Source organism: Trachypithecus francoisi, unplaced genomic scaffold (assembly GCF_009764315.1).
Source record: "Trachypithecus francoisi isolate TF-2019V2 unplaced genomic scaffold, Tfra_2.0 Lachesis_group21, whole genome shotgun sequence".
In the NCBI taxonomy this organism is placed as follows: Eukaryota; Metazoa; Chordata; class Mammalia; order Primates; family Cercopithecidae; genus Trachypithecus; species Trachypithecus francoisi.
The window spans coordinates 32,840,245-32,864,564 of NW_022681467.1; the positions used below are offsets into that span (position 1 = coordinate 32,840,245).

Sequence of the window (24,320 nt, forward strand, 5' to 3'; positions counted from 1 at the left end):
CAGCTACCTGGGAGGCTGAGGCAGGAGAATGGTGTGAACCCGGGAGGTGGAGCTTGCAGTGAGCTGAGATCTGGCCACAGCACTCCAGCCTGGGTGACAGAGCGAGACTCCATCTCAAAAAAAAAAAAAAAAAAGAAAAAAATTAAGGGTCAATTTTTATATGAATTAGTGTTTTTCCCAGCTAACTGCTTTTTCTTTTTTTTTTTTTTTTTTTTTGAGACAGTCTCACTCTGTTGCCTGGGCTGGAGTGCAGTGGCGTGATCTCAGTTCACTGCAACTTCTGCCTCCCAGGTACAAGGAATTCTCCTGCCTCAGCCTCCCAATTAGCTGGAATTACAGGCACCCGCCACCACGCCCGGCTAATTTTTTTTATTTGTAGTAGGGATGGGGTTTCACCATGTTGCCCAGGCTGGTTCTGAACCCCTAACCTAAAGTGACCTGCCTGCCTTGGCCTCCCAAAGTGCTGGGATTACAGGCGTGAGCCACTGGCCCTGTATAGAACTTTCTGAAGTGTTAAATTAGTTTGTAAGTTATTGAGATCAGGAGTTTTCAGTTTTAGAGAGAAAATGCATTTCTTAATCATAAGCACAGAAAGGTAGAAATTATACCAAAAAATTAGCCACAATTATACTATCGTACACCAACCTTTGTACATTTTGGAGTATTTTCTTCTACATTTTTGTTGTTGTCATTGTGAAACATAATTGGGATCATACTGTAAAAAAAACTTCCCAATTTTACATTACACTGTGGAAAGCTACCAGGAGTTTGAATTTTAGGAGTGGTGGGAGTAACAAAGGAAAAGAAAATGTTGGAAACCTAGGGGTGTTCATTTTAGATACTTTTCTCCACATTCCAATCTGTGATTAAGCATGAGGACTGGGCACGGTGGCTCATGCCCCAGCCTACACTTAGGGAGGCTAAGGCATGTGGATCACTTGTTCTCAGGACCCTGTCTCTACAAAAAAAACCCAAAATTATCTGGTCGTGATGGGGTGTGCCTGCTGTCCCAACTTTTGGAGAGGCTGAGGTGGGAGGATCAATTGAGCCTAGGAGTTTGAGGCTGTGGTGAGCTGTGATCGCGCCACTGTACTCCAGCCTGGGTGACAGAGTGAGAACCTATCTCAAAATAAAATAAAAGTGACAACCTGTCTCAAAATAAATAAAATAAAATAAGCATGAGATTGCCCAAGTGGGGTAGGAAGTCAAAAAGGTAAGGAGTGGGCTAGCCTTGAACAGTCTTCAGGAGACATTTTGTGGCTCGTGTTTGTTATATCCATTACTTTCCTACCTGAGTTCTTGCTAAGCCCGTTGTCATTCTTAACAGGGATGTTTTTGAACTAAACTTCATGAACGTCAAATTTTCCAGTGGTTATTATGACTTCCTTGTCAAAGTTGAAGGTGACAACCGTTACATTGCAAATACCGTAGAGGTAGGTATTTTTCTTTCCTTCCCATTGCCATGTTAGTATATCCAAGGAAATGGCCAAACTGACACTGTAGTAATCGTCTGGTACGTTGACTTTTATCTACAACCAAGCTAATGCGTTTATGTGGAGCGAGGGCTGCATTCAATCTTTGCTGTTTGACAGACTTAGCCAAGGCAGTAACTCAAGAACTTGGTCATAGTGAATTTTATTTGTAAGTTTTTCATTTTCCATTATAATTTAGCATTACTATCTTACTTGAAATTTAGTTAGTGGAAAAAATAAAAATCACCCATAATTCCACCGAGGCTTAAACTGTTAAAGTGTTGTGTGTGATAGGCTTTGGTGGGTTTAGAAAAGTACTTGATGCCAAGTAGATGACAAAAAGCATCAAATGACACATATATAACACTATAATGAAGCTATTTGAGTAAAGGATAAAAGAAAATCAGTAATCTTTCATAATGAACTGTGTTTCAGATGTTTAGCTAACTCTAGCTGGGTTAAAGGTCAAAGTAGCTTTAAGGATAGAAAGCCTTATATACCTGATGCTTTGTGAGAATGAGGTGTAGTTCACATGAGTATTTTTCCCAGCTAATTGAAATTTACCCCGTCTGGCACCGTGGCTTTCGTTGTAATCTTTTTAGATAGAAGTTTATTTAAGATGAGTTACACATTTTCCTACTTTCTTACTTCCAATTTAAGATGGTTTCTTTGTCTTTCATGACCTTGACGCTTGAAGAGGACTGGCTCTCAATTTGTAGAATGTCTCTCAATTTGTGTTTGTCTGATGTTTCTTCATGATCAGATTCCGGTCATGCATTTTCCTCAGTTCTATCCCAAAAGTAATGCTCTGCCCTACTCAGAGCATGAAGTATATGATGTTGATATGTCTCATTACAGGTAATGTTAACCTTGATCACTTGAGTAAGGTGATTGTGTGCTAGATTTCTCTGCTGTAAAGTTGCTGTTTTTCTGCTTGTATTTAAGTGTCTTGTGGGGTAATACTTTGAGACTCTGTAAGTATCTTCATGATCTTGTCTGTAATAGTTATTACTGTGGTGTTTGCCAGAGGGTGATTTTCTCTTTCATTGGTTCTACATTTTTAAAATTGGAATACTGTAAGAAAATAACTGTTTTTTATCCTGTTTATTTATTTATTTATAACTATAATAATTATTTATCATAACATGTTTATAATGTAATATATTATCTATAATTCATATGTTTACAATAATTGCATCATGGATATTTATTTTACTATATACATTGTGATCCATGACTGTCATTTATCTTGTTGCTCATTTTATCCTAGGTTTGGCCTTTGGAGAGCTCCTCAAATTGGCTCCTGTGACACTTGCTTTCTTTTAATGACAGAAGTAACAGCTAGAAAGTTTGACCTTTTCAAAAATGGGGCATTACTTCCCATAGATAGATTCAACACTTGCATTTGAAGTTTGGCAGAAAGGAAGATGTTTTCTGGAACTCGAATCTGTCCACCTCATGTGTTGACCTTTTGAGCGTGAGACATCTGATCCTAGTCCGTTCACTATGGATAGAAACTGTTGTAGAGTGTGCCTTGATCCTTTCAAATCCACATTGTTTTAATGTTAGTTTCCTACGTTAAGAGGACTTATTTGCAACTGAACATATTAAAAGGAAAGTTCTTTTTTTTTTTTTTCTTGAAACCTCCTTCCCTCTACTGCCAGTCCATCTTAAATGCCAGGCTTATACCTCACAGTTCTTAACCCCTTCCTTTCTTGTGACTTCTACCTTCTAGTCAGTTACCAGGTCCTATTGATCCCACCTCTGACTGTCTTTTCCATGAGTCTTTTGTTGTTACAGTCACCAAATTGCTCTTTTCTCCATATTCGTACCAACATTTGGTATTTTTAGGTTTTGGTACTCTGATGCATATGAAAAGGTATCTTGTTTTAATGTCTTTCCTTGGTTACTGGTAAAGTTAAACATCTTTTTTTGTATTATTAGCCAATTAGGTTTCCTTTCTAGTGAATTGTTTCATATCTTTGCCTGGTTTTCTTTTGGCTTGTTAGTCTTATTACTGATTTTTGGGAGTGATATATGTTTAGTTGTGAGCATCGGATATCTTCCCCTAGAATTGCTTTATGGCATCTCTTGATGCACAAAATTTAATTTTAATGAAGCTTAATTTAAGCATCTTTTCCTGGGGCCAGGTGAGGTGGCTCATGCCTGTAATCCCAGCACTTTGGGAGGCTGAGGTGGGTGGATCACTTGAGGCCAGGAGTTCAAGAGCAGCCTGGCCAATATAGCAAAATCCTGGCTCTACTAAAAATACAAAAATTAGCCGGGCGTGGTGGCATGCACCTGTAATCCCAGCTACTTGGGAGGCTGAAGCAGGAGAATCGCTTAAACCTGGGAGGTGGAGGGTGCAGTGAGCCAAAATCACACCACCGCACTCCAGCCTGGACAACAGAGCGAGACTCTGTCTCAAATAAATAAATAAATAAATAAAATATAAGTTTTTTGCTAGACTGTATTTTTTGTGTCTTCTTTAAGACAATCCTGTGTTACCCCAAAGTCAAAAAGATATTCTGTAGTTTTTTCTTTTTTTCTTTTTATTTGTTTTTGAGACAGAGTCTCGCTCTGTCACTCAGGCTAGAGTATAGTGGCGCGATCTTGGCTCACTGCAACCTCTGCCTCCCGGATTCAAGCGATTCTCCTGCCTCAGCCTCCCAAGTAGCTGGGACTACAGGTATGTGCCACCACACCCGGCTAATTTTTGCATTTTTAGTAGATACAGGGTTTGCCATATTGGCCAGGCTGGTCTCCAACTCTTGGCCTCAAATGATCCGTCTGCCTCGGCCTCCCAAAGTGTTGGCATTACAGGCGTGAGCCACTGCACCTGGCCCTCCAGTGTCTTCTGAACAGTTTTTAAGTTGTTTTCCCCTTATATTTGAGGCTTTGGTCTATCCGAAGTTCATTTTTGTTGCTGTAGTATTTTACACCCCGTCTATAGTTGTACTTATTGCATTATATTACCATTGTTTATATGCATTGCTTTTTCTTTTTCTTTCTTTCTTTTTTTTTGAGACAAGGTCTCATTTTCCCATCCAGGCTGGAGTGCAGTGGTGTGATCATGTCTCACTGCAGCCTTGACCTACTGGGCTCAGGTGACCCTCCCACCTCAACCTGCCAGGTAGCTGGGACTACAGGCATGCGCCACCGTGCCAGATAATTTTAGTATTTTTTTCTAGAGACTGGATTTTGCCATGTTGCCCAGGCTGCTCTTGAACTCCTGGGCTCAAGTGATCTGCCCACCTTTGCCTCCCAAAGTACTGGGATTATAGGCGTGAACCACCACCTGCATTGCTTTTTCACTGGGCTGAGAACTCGTATGGATGGAAACTAAATATTTTTCTTCTTTTTTTTTTTTTGAGACAGTCTCGCTCTGTTGCCAGGCTGGAATGCAGTGGTGCAATCCTGGGTCACTGGAACCTCTGCCTCCCGGGTTCAAGCAATTCTTCTGCCTCAGCCTCCTGAGTAGCTGGGACTACAGGCATGCGCCACTACACCCAGCTAATTTTTGTATTTTTAGTAGAGACGGGGTCTCGCCATGTTGGCCAGGATGGTCTTGATCTCTTGACCTTGTGATCCGCCCAGAAGTGCTAGGATTACAGGCGTGAGCCACCGTGCCTGGCCTAAATCTTATTTTTTCAGTGCTTGGTTTCCATCTAACATCACTTAGAGGAAGAAAAGGATGGAGTGGTCTAAAGATGTTTTCCCACAGTGGGGGCCCTTCAGAACTTTGGCAATCTTCCAGACTTAGCTTTTTTTTTTTTTTTTTGAGACAGAATCACACTCTGTCATCCAGGCTGGAGTGCAGTGGCACGAACTTGGCTCACTGCAACCTCCACCTCCGCCTCCGCCTTCTGGGTTCAACTGATTCTCCTACCTCGGCCTCGTGAGTAGCTGGGATTACAGGTGCACACCACCATGCCAGGCTAATTTTTTTGTATTTTTAGTAGAGACGGGGTTTTGCCATGTTGGCCAGGCTGGTCTCAAACTCCTGACCTCAGGTGATCCACTCCCCCACTCGGCCTCCGAAAGTGCTGAGATTACAGATGTGAGCCACTAGGCCTGGCCGAGACTTAGCTTTTATTTATTGATTTAATAACAGCTTTATTGAGGTATAATTCTCATACCATAAAATTTATCAATTTAAAGTATATAATTCAGACCAGGCATGAGCCACCATGCTTGTAATCCCAGCACTTTGGGAGACTGAGGTGGGATGATCACTTGAGCCCAGGAGTTAGAGACAAGCATCCCAGCACTTTGGGAGGCTGAGGAGGGAGGATCACTTGAGTCCAGGAGTTAGAGACAAGCATCCCAGCACTTTGGGAGGCTGAGGAGGGAGGATCACTTGAGCCCAGGAGTTAGAGACAACTTGGGCAACACAGGGAGATCCCATCTCTACCAAAAATTTAAAAATAAATTAGCCGGGTATGGTGGCATGTACCTGTAGTCCCAGCTACTTGAGAGGCTGAGGCAAGAGGATCCCTTGAGCCTAGGAGTTTGAGGCTGCAGTGAACTGTGATCACACTACTGCACTCCAGCCTGGGCAACAGAGTGAGACCTCGTCTCAAAAAAACAAAAAGACTGGGTGCGTGGCTTACACCTATAATCCCAGCACTTTGGGAGGCCCAGGCAAGTGGATCGCCTGAGATCAGGAGTTCGAGACGAGCCTGGTCAGCATGGTAAAACCCCGTCTCTGCCAAAAAAAGAAAAAAAACTAAACTAGGCAATCTGGTGTTTTTAGTATATTCACAGACGTGTGCAACCCTTACCAGAGCGCCATTCCAGAATATTTTTATCACCCTGGAGAGCAACGTTATGTCTTTTAGTAGTCACTCCCCGTTCTCTCCTCCTACTTGCTGCTTTCTTTCTCTCTGGTTGCCTATTTGGGACATTTTGTATAAATGGAATCATACAATATGTTACCTTTTGTGTCTGGCTTTTTTGTTTTTTCACTTAACCTAATACTTTTAAGGTTCTTCCATGTTGTAGCATGTATTAGTACTTTATTTCTTTTTATGGCAAAATAATATTCCATTGTATGGATATATCACATTTTGTTTACCTACTCATCAGTTAATGACATTTGAGGTATTTCTCCTTTTTGGCTCTTATGAGTAATGCTACTGTGAACGTTTGTATATAACTTTTTGTTTGAACACAGTTCTTTCAGGTATATGCTTAGGAATAGAATTCTTGTGTCATATGGTAACTCAGTGTTTCACTTTTCAAGAAACTAACAAGTTTTCAAAGCAGCTGTACCATTTTACGTTTCTACCAGCAATGTATGAGGGTTCCAATTTTACTATATCCTCGCCAACACTTGTTATTATCTGACTTTTTGATTCTAGCCATCGTAGTGGGTATAAAGTGGTATCTCGTTATGGTTTTGATTTCCATTTCTCTGATGGGTAATAATGTTGAGTATCTCTTTATGTGCTTATTGGTCTCTTGTATATCTTCTTTAGAAGAATGTCTATTCAAATCCATTGTCCATTGAAAAAAATGTTTTTGGTCTTTTTTTCTTCCTTCCACAATCTATGTACCTCTTACTTCCTTTCATTTATCTTTATCTTTATTTGTCTTTATCTTTTCATTATCTTTTTATATTCTGGAGTTGTAAGAGTTTCTCTGGTTAGAGGTTCCTTATTAGATACATGATTTGCAAATATTTTCTCGCAGTCTGAAGATTGTATTTTCACTTTCATGATGTTGTCTTTTGAAGCATAAAAAATTTTAATTTTGATGAAGTTCAGTTTTAAAATTTTTATGTTGTTGTTTGTACTTTAGGTGTCATGTCTAAGAAACCATTGTCTAATCCAAAGTTATGAAGATTTACTGCCATGTTTAAAAGTATAAAAAGAATTTTATACTTTTGGCTCTTACCCTTAGGTTTCTGATGCATTGCAAGTTAATTTTTGTGTATAGTGTGACGTAGGGGGTCCAGTCTTATTTTGCAGTTGTCCTAGAACCATTTGTTGAAAAGACTGTGCTTTCCCTAACGAATTGCCTTGGCACATACATCCTTGTAGGAATCACTTGACCATAAATGTAAGGGTTGATTTCTGGACTCATAATTCTATTTCATTAGTCTGTATTTTTGTCCTTATGCCAATACCACGCCGTCTTGATTACTGTAATAGCTTGGCATTTTGTAACATCAAATCTGGTGTTTGTCCAAGTGTTTCTGTGATTGTTGGAAAAATTATCTAAGTACAAAATAGCAGAAATGACTAATAGCTGTTGTTCATGCAATGATAATAAGCCCCCATTGAGGCCATTTGCTGTCCTTTTCCTCCCTAGTGATGGAGTAAGCATTACAAAATCTTCTCTCTTCCTCCTTATTACATTAGAGGTGTGTGTGTATGTGTGTGTGTGTGTGTGTGTGTGTGAGAGAGAGAGAGAGAGAGTCGGCTCTGACCTTTGCCTTATATGCAAATTGTCTTTGTAATTTCAGTAATAGTCACACTTAGAGCCTCAGAGCAGGTCACTGGGTCCTGTTTGTCCTCCCAGGAGATGTTTGACATTGGTCAGAGTGCATTAACGGTGGTTTGTTGTGGAAGTCCTGTAATAGCCCTCGTTGACATTGGACTGGCTGTCAGGGGAAGCATGGGTTTTGGAAGCTTTCATTAGCATTAATTGCCCCTAATGCACCATCATTTTTGACAGTAATAAGCTAAACAGGGGTGTTATTACTCCCAGCAGAAAGACTGCATTTCCTGGCATTAGAACATTTTTTGAGATGTATATGGCATGTGGTGCAAGCAGAGAAAGGAATAGCGTGATCCAGTGTAAAGCAGGCTTAGCTGCATTTCAAGTAGAGAAATAAGTCCCTTTCCTATTATAAAAATGAATCCTGTAGTGTTAGTTGGAAGGAAGAAGCAGCTAATCAACAGGGTTCCTACACTGAACTCTTTAAAGAGGGCTTTGGAAAAAGTTACGATTTTTATTTCTAAATTTGCTTTAAAAGAGTAGCATGAAAATGCTTTTCTTTTGAGTGTTTCCAGAGACCCATTTATAGTGAGATTTTAGGAGCAGAAGGATTTGTTTTAAACTGTTCCCTATTTAAGAACAGCCCTAAGGGTGTTTATGTGCAACAAAGAAAGCTGTAACTTAGGAAGGCTTTTTAATTTAGGGCTGAGAGCAAACCAAGAATGAAGCAAGTTCACTGCAGTTTGCCCTTTGCTCACTCCATGTGTCTGCATTGTCGGGGGATGCTTAGGATGTCTTTAGAACACACACGAAGCTGGATCCTGATTAGCGGGCTTTAGTGGCTAAGTTAGTGCTGAGCGTTTAGAGCCAGGATTCTAAGTGAAAACCTAAAAGCTGATAGCTTCCTTATCGCTATCATTAGGAGACATTGAAGACTTTACACAATTCTTTTTTTTTTTTTCTTTTGAGGCGGAGCCTTGCTCTGTTGCCCAGGCTGGAGTGCAGTGGTGTGATCTTGGCTCACTGCAACCTCTGCCTTCCGGGTTCAGACCATTTTCCTGTCCCAGCCTCCTGAGCACTACAGGCATGCGTCACCACGTCTGGCTAATTTTTTTGTATTTTTAGTAGAGACAGGGTTTTGCCATGTTGGTCAGGCTGGTCTCGAACTCCTGACCTCAAATGATCTGCCTTCCAAAGTGCTGGGATTACAGGCATGAGCCACCACGCCCGGCCTAGTCTATTGTTTATAATTGCTCCGTGGTAATTAATAATATGCATGTATCATTCTTTATTTAGCTAGTCTCCTGTTTATGGACATTTCAGTGGGATGATGATTTCAAGATCACATTTACAAAATAAATGAATGAGTTCTTAAGAGAATGAGTTACAGAAATAACGAGGGAATTATCTAGTTAATTTTGATGAAGATTGCAGAGTAGTTAACTATGAAGACAGATTATTTTTATAGCATAGAGTGTTGCTAATCCTCCTATCTCTCCCAAAATTGGAGGGCTGCTAAGCCCATCAAGCCTCCTCCTTAGTCTTCTTGCTATGGAATGTTTCCTACTCCCCAGTCGGGGCCACCCATGGGCAGACTTGGGTCACAGTTCCTTCTCCTGTGCTTTCATAACGCTTTGTACATACATTAAAGCAGCAACCCGGTTTATTGTCATTATGGTTTGTGTATGGGATAGGAAGGATTTCTTGCCATCTCTGTGTATTCCCTGCACATAGGTGCTCCACATACTACAGGGAAAGTGTTCTCAGCGGGTGTCAAATCAAACCTCTCTGGCTACTTCTTTGCCTGAGCCTTCCATTCCAGTTTGTCTTCCAGTGGAAATGTCAGTACTTGTCAGGTTGTGCTTTATGCAAAAAAGCTTGCTCTGGTTCTGATCCTTGTGTGAGTTGTAATGCTGTTAACTCAGCAGAGAGCCCAGAGAGCCAAAGTAGAGGCTCCAAGCTCCCTTCTTGGGGGTGTCTGTTCAACCTAATGGGCCATCTTCCCTCCTCCTCCACTGCCATAATTTCACCCAGTTGCCCAGACTCAATGACAGGCAATGATCCTAAATATAAATCTGCTAATAGGTGGCTATGAATTAAAATGTAGATGGTAATATCCTTACAGCTTCTGGTAATAAATCTTTACAGTTTTTTTAAAGCAAAACAGAACACCCCTATTCAACATGATAATTGAGACTGTTGTCATAAAATAGTTATTATAGAGGCAGGAAGGAAGGCTATTAGAAGGAATTACTTGATAGGTATCTTTATCTCTTTTTAATTTTTCTTCTTTGCCCTTGATTTGAGGTTGTCACACCTCAATATGGTATTTTAGAAAACCACCGAAGCTATCCTTCAATTATTTGCCCATCCCTTTATCTCTATTCCTTGATCCTGACTTAGACTATAAACCAGTGGATTTGGCAAGAATTTCCTTAAGTGTGACATTCAAACCTATCAAATATTTGGAAGGTTTACAGATCTGTTTGCACATAAAAGCGCCTTGGGGTTGCATAATTTGCACATTCAAACTTGGGTTTTAATTCAGAAATTTGACATGTTTTCTGTCTCTTTCGGATATTTACATTGATTTTAATCTAATTTTAAAATTTCTTATTTATTGACATTAGCCCCTCTTTGTGAAGATGTTTATACGGGACGTACAGAATTCAAACACTCTAAGAGTCAACATGGATTGGTTTGTGCTTATAACAAACTCCCAATCTCAGTGGCTTAAAACAACGAAGGTTTATTTTTTGCCCATGCTAGATTCTTTAGGTGGTCAGCTGGAGGCTCTGCTTCATGATACTTTGCTCCAGGACCCTGGCTGAAGGAGCAAGCATCTGGACATTGTGTCCATGTCAGAGGAAAAGAGAGAATCACGCATTGATTCTTAAAGCTTTCACTTCTGCCCACATTTCATTGGCCACACTTGACTCCCTGGGGGCAGGGAAGTAGAATTCTACCACATGCTCAGAAGGAGAATGAGAAGTACTTGGAGAACAGTACAGATAACTACCATGGCTGTCTAACAAGGAGCTGAAGTGCGTGGATTCTGAGTCAGAGTGCCTGAGCTCAACACTGGCCTGATCACTTCCTTGCGGTCTGATCTTGAGCAGAGCAGCTTCATCTCTCTCGTCTTTTATTTCCTTATCTGAAAAGCAGTACCTTACAGAATTGTGAGGATTAAATGAGATAGTCTTTACAAAACCAGTGCCTTTCACATGGTAAGCACTCAATAAATCCTAGCTATAATTAGAACCGAATTCTTACTGATTCGAATGAAAGGTACTGCTTAAGGAATTTTTCCCCTTATTTATTTTAAAGGATACATGAAGAGATTTACTTTTTTTTTTTTCCTTTTTCTTCTTTTTTTCTTTTTCTTTTATTTATTTATTTATTTATTTATTTACTTATTTATTTTTGGTGTATACCGTCCATCCAAAGCCAGAAAAAGACATTTTAGGCTCGGAATGGGAGAGGTTGGAAATATTACTGGGCTGGGTCAGTAATCTTTTACTGGGCTGGGTCATGCCTTTACTCACCTTGAAGAATAGAAAACTTTATATCTGCATGTGAATTCCTATACACCCACCAGTTGACCTGGCAACTGTCTTCTCTATTTTCCTCTAGCTCAGAGTCAAGATCTCCACTGAAGTTGGCATCACAAATGTTGATCTTTCCACTGTGGATAAGGATCAGAGCATTGCACCCAAAACTACCCGGTAGGTGGGATGCCACCTGATCCCTCAGGGAGCTGAGGCTCAAGAGCTAAGAGGAGTATGCCTAGGCACTGAGCCCTCCAGGCATCATTTCTGTATCAGCAGCCATCCAGCTTGCACCCTAAATTAAGGAGTCTGTAGTTCCACTAGTCCTGCACCAGGGATTCTGCCAGGCATCTAAGTGGATTTGGAGATTGTATATACCAGTGTTTAGTCCATGCACAAACTGTTTATTACCAGTCCGCAACAAGGTAAAGCGCTTACCTCAGGATGTTAGTCTGAGTCAGCTGTGTCACTAAGCATATTATTTAGTTCAGATGACAATTTTTAAAATAATAAGACCTTCTCAGTGAAGGAAGCAAGGTATTAATTTACATTCTGGTGCGATCTCATCATCACAGTCCTGAATTTGCTTTTAGTGACCTAATGGCAAGTCTCTCTGGCCCATGATGGGTCTGAAATTAGCTGGAAGCCTCATAGGTGCTTAAAGTTGAGAAGGCAGATACCCAGCACTAGGGCTGCCATTTCCCCCTCTCAAGTCCATGGAGGCAGTACTAAGAAGTCATAGAGCGTTTGCTCCCACCAAACTCAGATACAGCCTCAGAATCTTTTTTTTAAACATAATCTTCTAAGTAGACACTAACAATTGATCAGAGTTGGGCCAGAATGCTGTACAAAGCCTGCTCATCAGCTCTCCCCCAGATCCTTACTGGCATAGGGGGGATCCAGATCTCTGGGTATAGTCCAGACCCCAACTTGACTCAACTAGGGTAGCTATAGAGGCCAGAAGACAGTAGGGTGAACCCTTAAGGCTCTTTGAAAATGGGATGTTAGCCAGAGGCTGGAAGCCAAGCAGCTGTTCCTTTTAAATCACGTAGAGTTGGCCTTTGTGTCTCTGGCTTGGCTATTTTTGTAGTGATATTAGAGATAAGAGCACTGTTAGAGAATCCACTGAAGTAATGTCTGTGTGAGCACTTTGCTGTTTAATTCTCTGCATAGATAAAGAGTTGGTCTTACTTACAAGTAAATATAAAATATGAGTATAAAATAAAGCCAGGTCTGAGCTCTATAACCATTTGGCTGGTTTATCTCCTGGCCATCTTACCCTAAAATCCCAGGAGATAGCTGTGAAAAGAAGTTTTCCTCATCAAGTCTGCCTTTTTAAAACCCAATTTCAGGGCAGAAAAGTAAATTGAAACAGTGTCCAGGAAAAAAATATAGCATTAAAAAAAGACAAAGCCGAAAGTCCTTCTTTCCTTTGTGTCTCCTACCCGTCTTGTCTCTCTACCTTGCTCACGTGTGCTGCTGGCATCAATCCTGTGATAATTTCTCCTTGCGGTTCTGCCAGCCTGGCTCTCCTGTGTGCCTGCAGAGGCCACACGTGAGCTCCGCTGGTGCCTGACTTTGGTGGAGTTGAGAGCCTTAGGTCCTTGAATTGAAAGCTCAGTGGTACAAGCATCTGCACACAGCATTTCCCCAGATCCTGTTGGAAGTTTATTCTGCACTTTTCTCAGTCCAGGCTTTATCAGTCCAATTTGTCCCTAGGCTGCAGACAGTTCTCCACATCTGTCTGTCCACAAGAGAAGTGTTACTATGGGAGAGGGAGGATTAGGCAATGAAGTGAAGTATGTATTTTCCACCTGTTCTCAGAGATATATTGATCCTCTCTGAAGACTGACTCTATATGCCTCTTTCAGGGTGACGTACCCAGCCAAAGCCAAGGGCACATTCATCGCAGATAGCCACCAGAACTTTGCCTTGTTCTTCCAGCTGGTAGATGTGAACACTGGTGCTGAACTCACTCCTCACCAGGTCAGGAAGACGCCTAGACAATTCTCTTAACCTGAAATGTGAATGGATACTAGCGTTTACAATGTGGTCTGTAACATGGACTAGAGAGAATTCCACGTTCCTGCTTTCAGATCTTGACCAAACCCTGACAGTCCATCAGGTTCTCCCACGTGACACTCTCACCCTTTTACTGGTTGTAATCCTTCACCTGGGATACACTTTCTCAAAAATTAGCTGGTATTGAGGAGAGGTACTTAAGGCAGATTTGCACTTAATTAAGGTCCTTCCTTCCTCCCTCCCTCCCTCCCTCCCTTGGACAGAGTCTCGCTCTGTCACCCAGGATGGAGTGCAGTGGTGTGATCTCAGCTCACTGCAACCTCAGCCTCCCGAGTAGCTGGGACTACAGGCATGCATTACCATGCCCAGCTAGTTTTTGTATTTTTAGCAGAGACAGGGTTTCACCATGTTGGCCAGGCTGTTCTCCATCTCCTGACCTCAGGTGATCCGCCTGCCTCAGCCTCCCAAAGTGGTGGGATTATAAGCATGAGCTACAGCATCTGTCCTGAGGCTTTTTCTTTCTGATTTAAAAAAGGGAATATACTGGCCAGGCATGGTGGCTCACGCCTGTAATCCCAACACTTTGGAGGCTGAGGTGGGAGGATCACTTGAGTCCAGGAGTTGGAGACCAGCTTGGGCAGTATGGTGAGACCTCGTATGTATGTATGTATGTATGTATATATGTATGTATAAATAAATAAGGGAATATACTGAAATACTTTCGAAAGAAGACCCAGAGCATTTTTTTTTATTCTGGCCAAAGCAGATTTTGTATTTGTGGGACTCTGAAGAATAGCTCTTTTAACTTGTGTCTACTTTGTGTTATAAAAGCAATAGGCTTTATTTTTTTCATAGAGTAATGAAAATTATTTAAAAGATTTTCAAACCATACACTCTTTCCCCCGAGAACCTAATATGGCCCCATGTCCAATCAGACATCCCCACTCCCACACTGCCTATCATCCCCCTTGATGGAGAGTAACCTGCCTTTAGTGTTATGTGAAGGAAGGTTCAGATAAATACTCTGAATGCTCAAAGACAAGAATACGGTACCTAGTTTGGTATGGGGTACCCTGTACCGATGCTTTCGCAAGGACCAGCAGACTTGTTGCCTTGAGGCAGCTTCAGGGCAGACCTCAGAGGCAACTGGATTTACTTGGGAACCTTCTTGCTTTCTGTTTCTTGCAGCTGCAGCTGTTGCACTTGTGCCCCAGGAGCACGTTCCTCTATGGCCACAGTCCCGGGAGTCCTCTGCTCCTCTCTCCTCCCTACTCTCCAACTCCAGACAGCTTGGTTAGGGCCCTTAGCCAAACCTAACTGACCTTTGAGTACTTTGGCCCCTTACCGTTTCCCAGCTTCTTACCAGAATGACATTTGCCGGCCAAATAGCACAAGGGAAGGAAGAGTACAAAGAGAAGAAATTAGAAGACTAAATGGTAGGATCAGATTAGAGCAGGGAGAGTTAGTAAGGAAGTGTAACTTTCACTGAATACTTGTCTCATCCAAAATTCTGTTGTAGAATCATGGCTTAGAGACCTTCCAGGTGGAGGTGGCATTTTGGGGATGAACCTGGCAGCCGCCTGCAGTTGACTGTGATAGGAAGGAGATCTGGCATCTGGACTCCCCATTCCATTCCTGGCCAAGACTAATTGCTGTAGTGGGGATGCTTCATGTCTCTGGGCCCCTTTCCCTAAATGCTTTGGTGGTGTTTCTTTGTTGTTCAGGTATAGATGAACGAATGAGATGTGTATTTTCTGTAGATGCAGTGCTGGCTCTGTCACCATGCCAACTCATTTAATGCTTGTGCCTTATGATCTGTAAACTGGATCTGTAAACCTACCTGCCTTGTTGAATTCTTTATTTTGAAACACCTGAAAGAAAAGCTCTGGGTGGTTATCAAGTTTTGGTCCATTTCTAATGTGCAGATACCTCTTTTTCTTGTGCCATTGGGGGGATAAAATGATTAGACTCATTACCATCGTATTGCTATTAACCACTATTTATTGACTAGCATAAAGCATTCCCTGCACTAATGCTCAGCATACAGTATTGCAAATCTTCACACAGATATGCTACATCTGGAAGTTAATTTTTCTGTCATAAAGTTGAAGAAATCAAAGCACAAGGAGGTTAAGTAACTTGCTCAGCTAGTAAGTAGTGGAAGCAAATCTGTCTGTTTTCCAAGCTGAGGCTCTCTCCATGAAACTGGGTTGCCCTGCTTGATTAGGACTGTGCCTTACTATCAATACCCAAGCCTCCTCTACTAAATCTTTAGCTGGAGGCACTAGGAAATTGAAAATGGACCTCTTACAGTTCCACCTCATTTCCCTTCTTTTCACCCTCTGGTGAAGCAGTTAATTGGGCAGCAAAGTGACCAAAAGGCTGGCGGGAAAAAGAAATTGCAGCGATAGCAAAGGGCTTAAATCATCCGCAAACTGGGCATTCAGCCTCCGACTAGTCGAGAATTGGCTGGACCCGTAAGTTAAATTTACTTTCTTGTACCAGGAAAAAGTTATCTGTGAGCTAGGAACTAGGGCGGCATGGCCACTCCTTCTACTGTCTGGGGCAGGTCTGGCAGGTCTGAGAGCTCTCACTGTGACAAAGAGCTAACTGTCTGCTGCCCGGGGGATTCAATGTTAGGCCCAGGGAGAATTTTGAAATGTTCAGATGAAAGATTGGATTATTTTTCCATCTAGACATTCGTCCGACTCCATAACCAGAAGACTGGCCAGGAAGTGGTGTTTGTTGCCGAGCCGGACAACAAGAACGTGTACAAGTTCGAACTGGATACCTCTGAAAGAAAGATCGAATTTGACTCTGCCTCTGGCACCTACACTCTCTACTTAATCATTGGAGATGCTACTTTGAAGAACCCAATCCTCTGGAATGTGGTATGTGCCTGAATGTACCCTGACTCAGGTGACAGTGGCTGTGCCCCAGGCACTGGTGGCTCCTTTTCAGGGGCATGGGGCTCTTCACCTTCACCTTGCCTGTGCCTCCTATAGTGTGATAAAGAAGCTTGGGAGGTGAGGCACTGTGTGCGGGCTCCATAAATAGTCCTGGGGTCATGCACGTGGCTTGGCAACATGGTACGTGCTTAATAAATATTAAGTGAGTGAAGGAAGTATAAACTTACCGTTGTGAGTGCTAGTATCTGTGAATTTCTATAAACATTATACAGGAAGGCCGTTTTCATATTAAAGCAAGGCACTATGGGGGTTACATAGATGTGAAAGTTAAGGCCTTTGAGATACGGCATAGCTCATAGAGAGATGAGATCTGAATTCTGATAACAATTTTAACTAATAACCAACTAACTAATTAACTAATAACCATGTGTAGCATGTTGTCGTTTACGTAGTGCCTCCCTTCATGCCTCATTTTGGATTGGTGTGATGAGAGTAAATGTGCAAGACAGGGCATTTGAGCAAGGGGTTGAAGAATGGCAAGGGTTTATCAGATCTGGGGCTGTGGGGTGATCATTGGGGAAGAGCCTGTAGAAAGCTCAAGGTGCTTTCAGTGCGATGGGAGCGGTTGTGTTTTGCCAGAGCACCTGACTCCTGTCAAAAGCGGGAGGTGATGAGCTTGGAAAGGTAGCAGAGGCCAAATTGCAGGCTTTTGAGTGGTGGTTGACTCACTTTGCAAGACAAAGGGGCAGCTGCGTTTTCTCGTCTGGTATTCAAGACTTCTTTTCTTCTCCTGGACTTCAGGCTGTTTTTGCACAAGAGCACATACTCATTTCTTTCTCTCTTTTTCAAATGTGACTAAATCACACTTCCCAGGGACACCAAGCAGTTTCTGATTGCAACTGTAACAGCCTATGTACCAGCTGGGATTTTCGTATTAAGCAGCTCTATGGGGCTACTATACCAGCAGAAAATTAGAAGTCTTGCTCTAAAAAGCATTTTCAACAAATACTTGTTTTGTTCTTGAAGTTTTTACTGCCTCAATTTGTCAGCTAATGGATCAGAAGTGATTGGGACTGCCTGGAGCTTTTTTCAGTTATGGTCTTAGAGGGGAGTCAGAGAATATTATCTATTGAGTTTCACTCACTTCTCTGCCCCTGTGCTTTTAAAGACTGTCCTTATTTTTCTAGGCTGATGTGGTCATCAAGTTCCCTGAGGAAGAAGCTCCCTCGACTGTCTTGTCCCAGAACCTTTTCACTCCAAAACAGGAAATTCAGGTATATCCCAAAGGGCTTATCCGCTAAACACGGGGGAGAAGAGAGGGCAGCAAAGCCCTGGACTGTGTCTCTGCTCCCTTTAACTTGTTTTATGATATTTGATAGTTTGAGCCTCACACCCTGTGGATTAGGCAGGGTACATGGCAGCCCCATCTTTGAACTGAGCAAACAGGTTTAAAGAGTCCAGTGACTAACCCCCAGAAAGCAGAGAGTGGAAGATGAAATCAGAACCTGAGTCTGGTTTTCCTGACATCCAGCAGGTTCAACCCTCAGACCACAGCTTGTTAGCTATGAGCGCAGATGGTTTTAGCGTTTATCCTCGCTGCTCCTGCGTAAATCAGGGCTGATGGGGCGACAGGTGGGAAAACTCACCTGGGAGAATAGGACTCTACTTTCTTAGGCAAGTCCTTGGATAAGCAAGCCTGGTCCTGCCCTGCACACAGGACTGTTGTGAGAATCAAAGTTGGTAACAGATGAGTAAAGAAAGGCTTTCAAATGTTTCTAAAGCCCTTTACAAAATAAACACAATAATTGTTAAACCCTTTGGGTACTGGTTAAGGAAACTGAGGTGGATCAACTCAGTGGACTGTTTTGCAATCTTGAAAAAATGATTGTACTTCGAAACCTACATACAAATTAATGTTGAAGTGTCAAAAACAGACTACCTGTTGTCATTCCACTTTAAAGAAAACAAGTGCCCAAAGGGTAGAGTAGTAGAATTGTTTTTAAAACTCCTCTTCGTATTGGTACAGCATTATTTAAGAATATAAAATGCAGCTAACTGATAGGCGTAATTGTGATGATGATGAAGATAGGTGTAATTGTGATGATGATGAAGGGTGCCGGGAAGTAGGTGGCAACAGCTGCTATAATGTTAGAAATCCTTTAATAGCAGCAGCAAAGAAGAGCAGAGGTGAAAATTTAGGAACAGGAGGCTCAAGTGGGGCTGTCTCATCATGGAGTTGGAGTGGCTGGGCATTGGCAAGCAGAAAAGGCAGGCACAAGTTGACACATTGGAGGAAAAATCTTTTTTAAAAAGTTCTATTTGCATAATGAATTACAGCTTACAAAGCATAATCAAATGCACTATTTCATTTGGTCTTTAGAGTATCTTTACAAGCCTAGCAGGGTGGTCATGACCCTCCCCACCCCCAGTTTTCCAGCTGGAAACTGAGGTGAAGAGTGGGACAGCGACTTCCCTCCCGGTCACACAGCCATACATACCAGTTTGGGCCTAAACAGAGGTCTCCAGACTCCCACACCATTGCTGCTTCTGCTAGGTCACACTATCTAGGTGAGCTTTGTAAAGAGAATTCATGTAGAATTGCTCAGGGAAAAAAAAAATAAAACCAAGAAATATCATCAGAATGCTTGTCCAGCCTTCTGGTTTAACTCTGGAAATCAGAGTTGAGCCAGGCATGGTGGCTCACACCTGTAATCCCACTTTGCAGGGCCAAGGAGGGAGGATCACTTGAGGTCAGGAGTTCGAGACCTAGTGAGATTCTGTCTCTACAAAGAATTTAAAAATTAAGCTGGGTGTGGTGGCACATACCTGTAGTCCCAACTACTCGGGAGGCTAAGGCGGGAGAATCTTTTGAGCCCAGGAGTTTGAGGTTACAGCGAGCTATGATGGTGCTACTGCACTTCAGCCTGGGTGACAGAGTGAGGTCCTGTCTCTTTAAAAAAAATAAAAAGAAATGAGAGCAGGAAATTTGTTTAGGGCTTCCTTAGAGCCATGGCTCAGGGAGAGAGGGATGAATTATGGTTGGAAAGATTTGTAGTGAGGCTCTGTTACGTTTTAAAAAGAGATGGTGTTACCACCATTAGCCAATTAAGTGGGGCAGCAGCATATGCCAGGGCCACCCTAGGAACCCAGAAACGGTGCGAGTCCAGAGTCCTGCCTCAGTCGTGTCACTCAAGCCATCTGTATAGCTGGGCACCCTCTTTGGCACTAGCCAAATGCCACTTGATGGCTTGCATTCTCTGGCCTCTAAATGGCAGTGAGTCTTTGAGAGGAATAAAGGGTTGGCCAAGCAGTGAGCTGGGGTTGATGTAGTCTCTGTGGAAGGGAGACCTCTGGGATCAAAAGACACCATTGAGAAGAGGCAAAAGGCCACACGGCCACTTGTTGCCAAGTATGCCAGAGCCTCTGGGTGACATATCCTCTTCATGACTGACATTGATGCTTTGGTCCCTGGTATACATGGCTGCCCCAGCTGGGAAGGGCACATTCTTAAATCTTTTCGGTGTGTCTTTCGGCAGCACCTGTTCCGCGAGCCTGAGAAGAGGCCCCCCACCGTGGTGTCCAATACATTCACTGCCCTGATCCTCTCGCCGTTGCTTCTGCTCTTCGCTCTGGTGAGTGGCCGTAATTAGCGTGGGCAGCATGCGTCTGGCGCCAGACCCAGCAGACGCATTCCTTCCAAAGGAGGCTGTGTTGTTTGGCCTCAGCAAAGCTCCAGAGGGGTCCAGCAGCTGTGACCTGAACTGATGCTTAAGACATTTTAGAGTGACCAGAAGTTCCCACTGTGGAGGAGTGGCCAAATAAACTGCCCCATTAACAAGTGGGCATAAGAAAGTACTTAACAGCCACTAAGAATGACAAAAGTGGATGGACTGTGATGCCGTAGGAGGGTTCAGATGAGATCTAGTGTGAACAGAGTGAGACCCGATGCTGGTAGCTATAAAAAACAGCACAAAGGCTGTGCATTTCAGCACTGCTTGGGGCAGAAAACCAGAAACAACCTAAAGTCCATATGATGGAATAATATGCAGCTTTTCAAAGAATGGATAGATTTATATGCCAATAGGACAAGATTGCCAAGATGTGTTACTGAGTGAAAAAGGCAAGGGGTAGGGTAGTGTATTTAGTATGATCCTCTGTAAAGTTTTAAAAGGTGGCCAGGTGTGGTGGCTCATGCCTTTGGGAGGCCGAGGTGGGAGGATTGCTTGAGCTCAGGTGTTTGAGTTCAGCATGGGCAACATAGCAAGACCCTATCTCTACTAAAATTAGAAAATTAGAAAGAAAAAAAATTAATGGTGACGTATGCCTGTAGTCTCGGCTACTTGAGGGGCTGAGGTGGGAAGATCACATGAGCCTGGGAAGTTGAGGCTACAGTGAGCCCTGCATTCTGACCTGGGTGACAGAGTGAGACCCTGTCAAAATAAATAAATAAATAAGTTTTAAAAGGCGATATGTGTTAGTGTTGGTCATCTGTGAGGAGAGGACATTCTGGAGAATGTAGAGGAAGTAACTTTTACCTTTTCTCCTTTTCAGTACCATTTGAATTTTTTTTTTTTTTTAGCCAATTGTGTTTTTTTCTTTTTTCTAATTTTTTTTTTTTTTTTTTTGAGACGGAGTCTCGCTCTGTCACCCAGGCTGGAGTGCAGTGGCCGATCTCAGCTCACTGCAAGCTCCGCCTCCCAGGTTTACGCCATTCTCCTGCCTCAGCCTCCCGAGTAGCTGGGACTACAGGCGCCCGCCACCTCGCCCGGCTAGTTTTTTGTATTTTTTAGTAGAGACGGGGTTTCACCATGTTAGCCAGGATGGTCTCGATCTCCTGACCTCGTGATCCGCCCGTCTCGGCCTCCCAAAGTGCTGGGATTACAGGCTTGAGCCACCGCGCCCGGCCTCTTTTTTCTAATTATAAACAAACATAAATGCATATCCTCAAAGCTCAGAGACTTTTGAGAAAACACTCATTAGATCTTGCTTTTGGAAAGTTGCCTATGTTCCTAATTAATTTGTTGCTTTTAATAAAATAATTACTGTTTAAATCTAGATAAATCTAGAAGCCTTGCGACAGATTTTCAGAAACCAGACCTAGGGTATGAGCACCTGTTCTTATATTTGAGTGATGAGAATTTCAAAAGACATGGAACCAACAGCAAAAGCATGAATGCCACCAGCTGCCAGCGAGTTTATCTTACCAATTCTTAGAGAACTTAGTGGGGGTGTCAGTTACCTTATAAATGCAGTTTCTGACCTTTCAGCTTCATGATCTCACCTGTTTTAAAACAGTAGGGTTTGCCATCATTAAAAATGATGTTCAGGTTTGAGTTACACGAGCCTATTTGAGAGCAGGTGCTGAATGCCTTTCTAAAGAAAACAGGGAACAAGTTTTCCCGAGGGCTTATAATAGGGTGGTTGTCACTTGGAAGAATTCCCTGTCCTTCTAGGATGCATGAACGTTGAAGCCTTGGGGCTGTCGATGGGATTAGCATTGGCGTGGTTTGTGTTGCCTCCCTTGTAAGTTCTAATGCCTTTTAAATTTATTTCTCCCCATCATTCAGTGGATCCGGATTGGTGCCAATGTCTCCAACTTCACTTTCGCTCCTAGCACGATTATATTTCACCTGGGACATGCTGGTAAGTGCCCCAGACTGCTAATTCCATTTAACCTCCTCTGACATTTATCCTGCCCACACAAAAGCCCTGTTAAGTAGACCCACAACCTATTAACTATAATGACTTAATAGCATAACATTTCCCTTTTCCTCCTGGCCTTTTAGGACAGTTAATATGATGATAAACCTGTTTGGTCCATCACTTAGAACAGCTGTCATTATATTGGGCTTCGTTGTACTGCGCCACTGTTGGCAGACCATTTACCCTCAGTTAATAACCCTGTTTATTTCCAGAGATTACTCACTTATCATATCTTTACATTGAGCAATCTTCCTGGATGAAGAGCATTAATGCAGTTTCCAAAGGTTATCTTTCCCCACCCTATCGATCTTCACATTTGCTGGCGGCTCTGTCTGTGCAGTAATAGAAAACAGTCCTTTCCACAGTCAGACATGCTGTCCTGCATCGTTCTCTGGAGACCTGAGGACTTCAACAGCCTAAACATAATGAGATAGTAAATTCACAAATCACTTAAGAGGCTTTTGACGCTATTGGATCAGGGGTGCCTTGCATTTCACTGTGACTTGAATATTTTTTGTTCTTTTTTTTTTTTTTTTTTGAGACAGGGTCTTATTCTGTCACCCACTCTGGAGTGCAGTGGTGCACTCACCACTCACTGCAGCCTCGAACTTCCAGACTCAGGTCATCCTCCCACCTCAGCCTCCAAAGTAGCTGGGACTCCAGGCATGTGCCACCACATTTGGCTAATATTTTTATTTTTTGTAGAGATGGGGTCTTGCTGTGTTCAGAGCTGGTCATGAACTCCTAGGCTCAAGCAGTCTTCCTGACTTTGGCCTCCCAGAGTGCTAGGATTATGGGTGTGAGCCACCACGCCTGGCCTGACTTTAATATTTTTAAAATTATTTGCCTCTTTCAGGAGTCACTATCTGTATGCCCATAGTAAACAGATTCCGTAGGGGTGTGTAGATAAGTCCCTTGAAATTGTAGGCAAATGTTTGTATTTTTCTGGGGAAAGAGAGAGTTGTGACTTTGATCAGATTATTATGGTGCAGTGGTCCGTGACCTCAGAAGTGGTTGGGAACCCCGCTGTAGTTCATCCGTCATCTGTCTGGGCAAAACTGACAGGATGACCTTTCTCTCTGGCTCAGTTCCTGGATATGAATGATAGCCCTCTGGGGTCAGACCGAGAAGAAAACCTGAATATAAATTTGTTGAGAGCCGTGGCTTTTCCTGCCGGTGTGCTTTTTGTGCACGTTTTCTCATTTGATTCTCATCATAGCCCTGATGAGGGTGACTGGGGCAGGAATTACGATCCCTTTTGACAAGTTGGGAGAATTTGGGCTCAGAGAAGTTAAGCGGCTGGTAAGGGCAGGGCCTGGACCAGACCCCAGGGCTCTCTGTTCCCAGCTCTGAGCCCTTTTCACTCAGCCTTCTTCCTGAGACCTCCTTGCTTCCTTCCTGGTCACAGTGGCAAATTATACTTACAGGTTTTTTGGGGTTTTTTTCCCCCATAAAAAAGGAAATTATTCAGTTATTTATATCCTGGTTTTTTAAATTTATTTTTTATTTTTTGTTTTTGAAATGGAATCTTGCTCTGTCTCTCCCAGGCTATAGTGCAATGGTGCGATCTTGGCTCACTGCAGCCTCTACCTCCTCCTCCCCAGTTCAGGCAATTCTCCCACCTCAGCCTCCCAAGTATCTGGGATCATAGGCATGCACCACCACACCTGGCTAATTTTGTATTTTTAGTAGAGACGGGGTTTCACCATGTTGGTCAGGCTGGTCTCGAATGCCTGACCTCAGGTGATCCTCCTGCCTTGGCCTCCCAAAGTTCTAGGATTACAGGTGTGACTCCCACACCCGGCCTATTTATATCCTGTGTATTTTTGTTAAGAATTTGAAAAATGAAATGAATCCTAAATGTAACATGACAGAGGAGTTTTAAACAAAAGCAGAGAAATAGGTGTAAGCAGGAACATGACACAGGTCACTGAAGTCCAGTTGTTAACCCTGTTTTTTTGTTTTTTGTTTTTTTGTTTGTTTGTTTGTTTGTTTGAGATGAGGTATCACTCTGTCACCCAGGCTGAAGTACAGTGGTGTGATGAAGCTCACTGCATCCTTGACTTCCCAGGCTCAAGCAATCTTCCTACCTCAGCCTCCTAAGTAGCTGGGACTATAGACATAGGCCATTATGCCTGACTAATTTTTTGAATTTTAGTAGACATGAGGTCTCACTGTTTGCCCAGGATGGTCTTGAACTCCTGAGCTCAAGCAGTCGTCCT

At 42.7% G+C, this 24,320-nt stretch overlaps 1 protein-coding gene across 4 annotated transcripts in view; it reads left to right on the plus strand.

The window, feature by feature from the left end:
- The window catches only part of RPN2 (ribophorin II), a 64,365-nt gene that overhangs the window by 34,436 nt on the left and 5,609 nt on the right, over nucleotides 1-24,320 (plus strand). For 3 of the 4 annotated variants that reach the window (XM_033186366.1, XM_033186367.1, XM_033186368.1), the window contains 7 exons: nucleotides 1,328-1,433; nucleotides 11,550-11,641; nucleotides 13,336-13,450; nucleotides 16,183-16,377; nucleotides 17,583-17,669; nucleotides 19,932-20,027; nucleotides 21,963-22,038. In XM_033186366.1, coding sequence (XP_033042257.1) covers nucleotides 1,328-1,433; nucleotides 11,550-11,641; nucleotides 13,336-13,450; nucleotides 16,183-16,377; nucleotides 17,583-17,669; nucleotides 19,932-20,027; nucleotides 21,963-22,038 — 767 coding nt within the window. The remainder of the gene's footprint in view (nucleotides 1-1,327; nucleotides 1,434-11,549; nucleotides 11,642-13,335; nucleotides 13,451-16,182; nucleotides 16,378-17,582; nucleotides 17,670-19,931; nucleotides 20,028-21,962; nucleotides 22,039-24,320) is intronic. The other variant, XM_033186369.1, reaches the window with a different exon arrangement.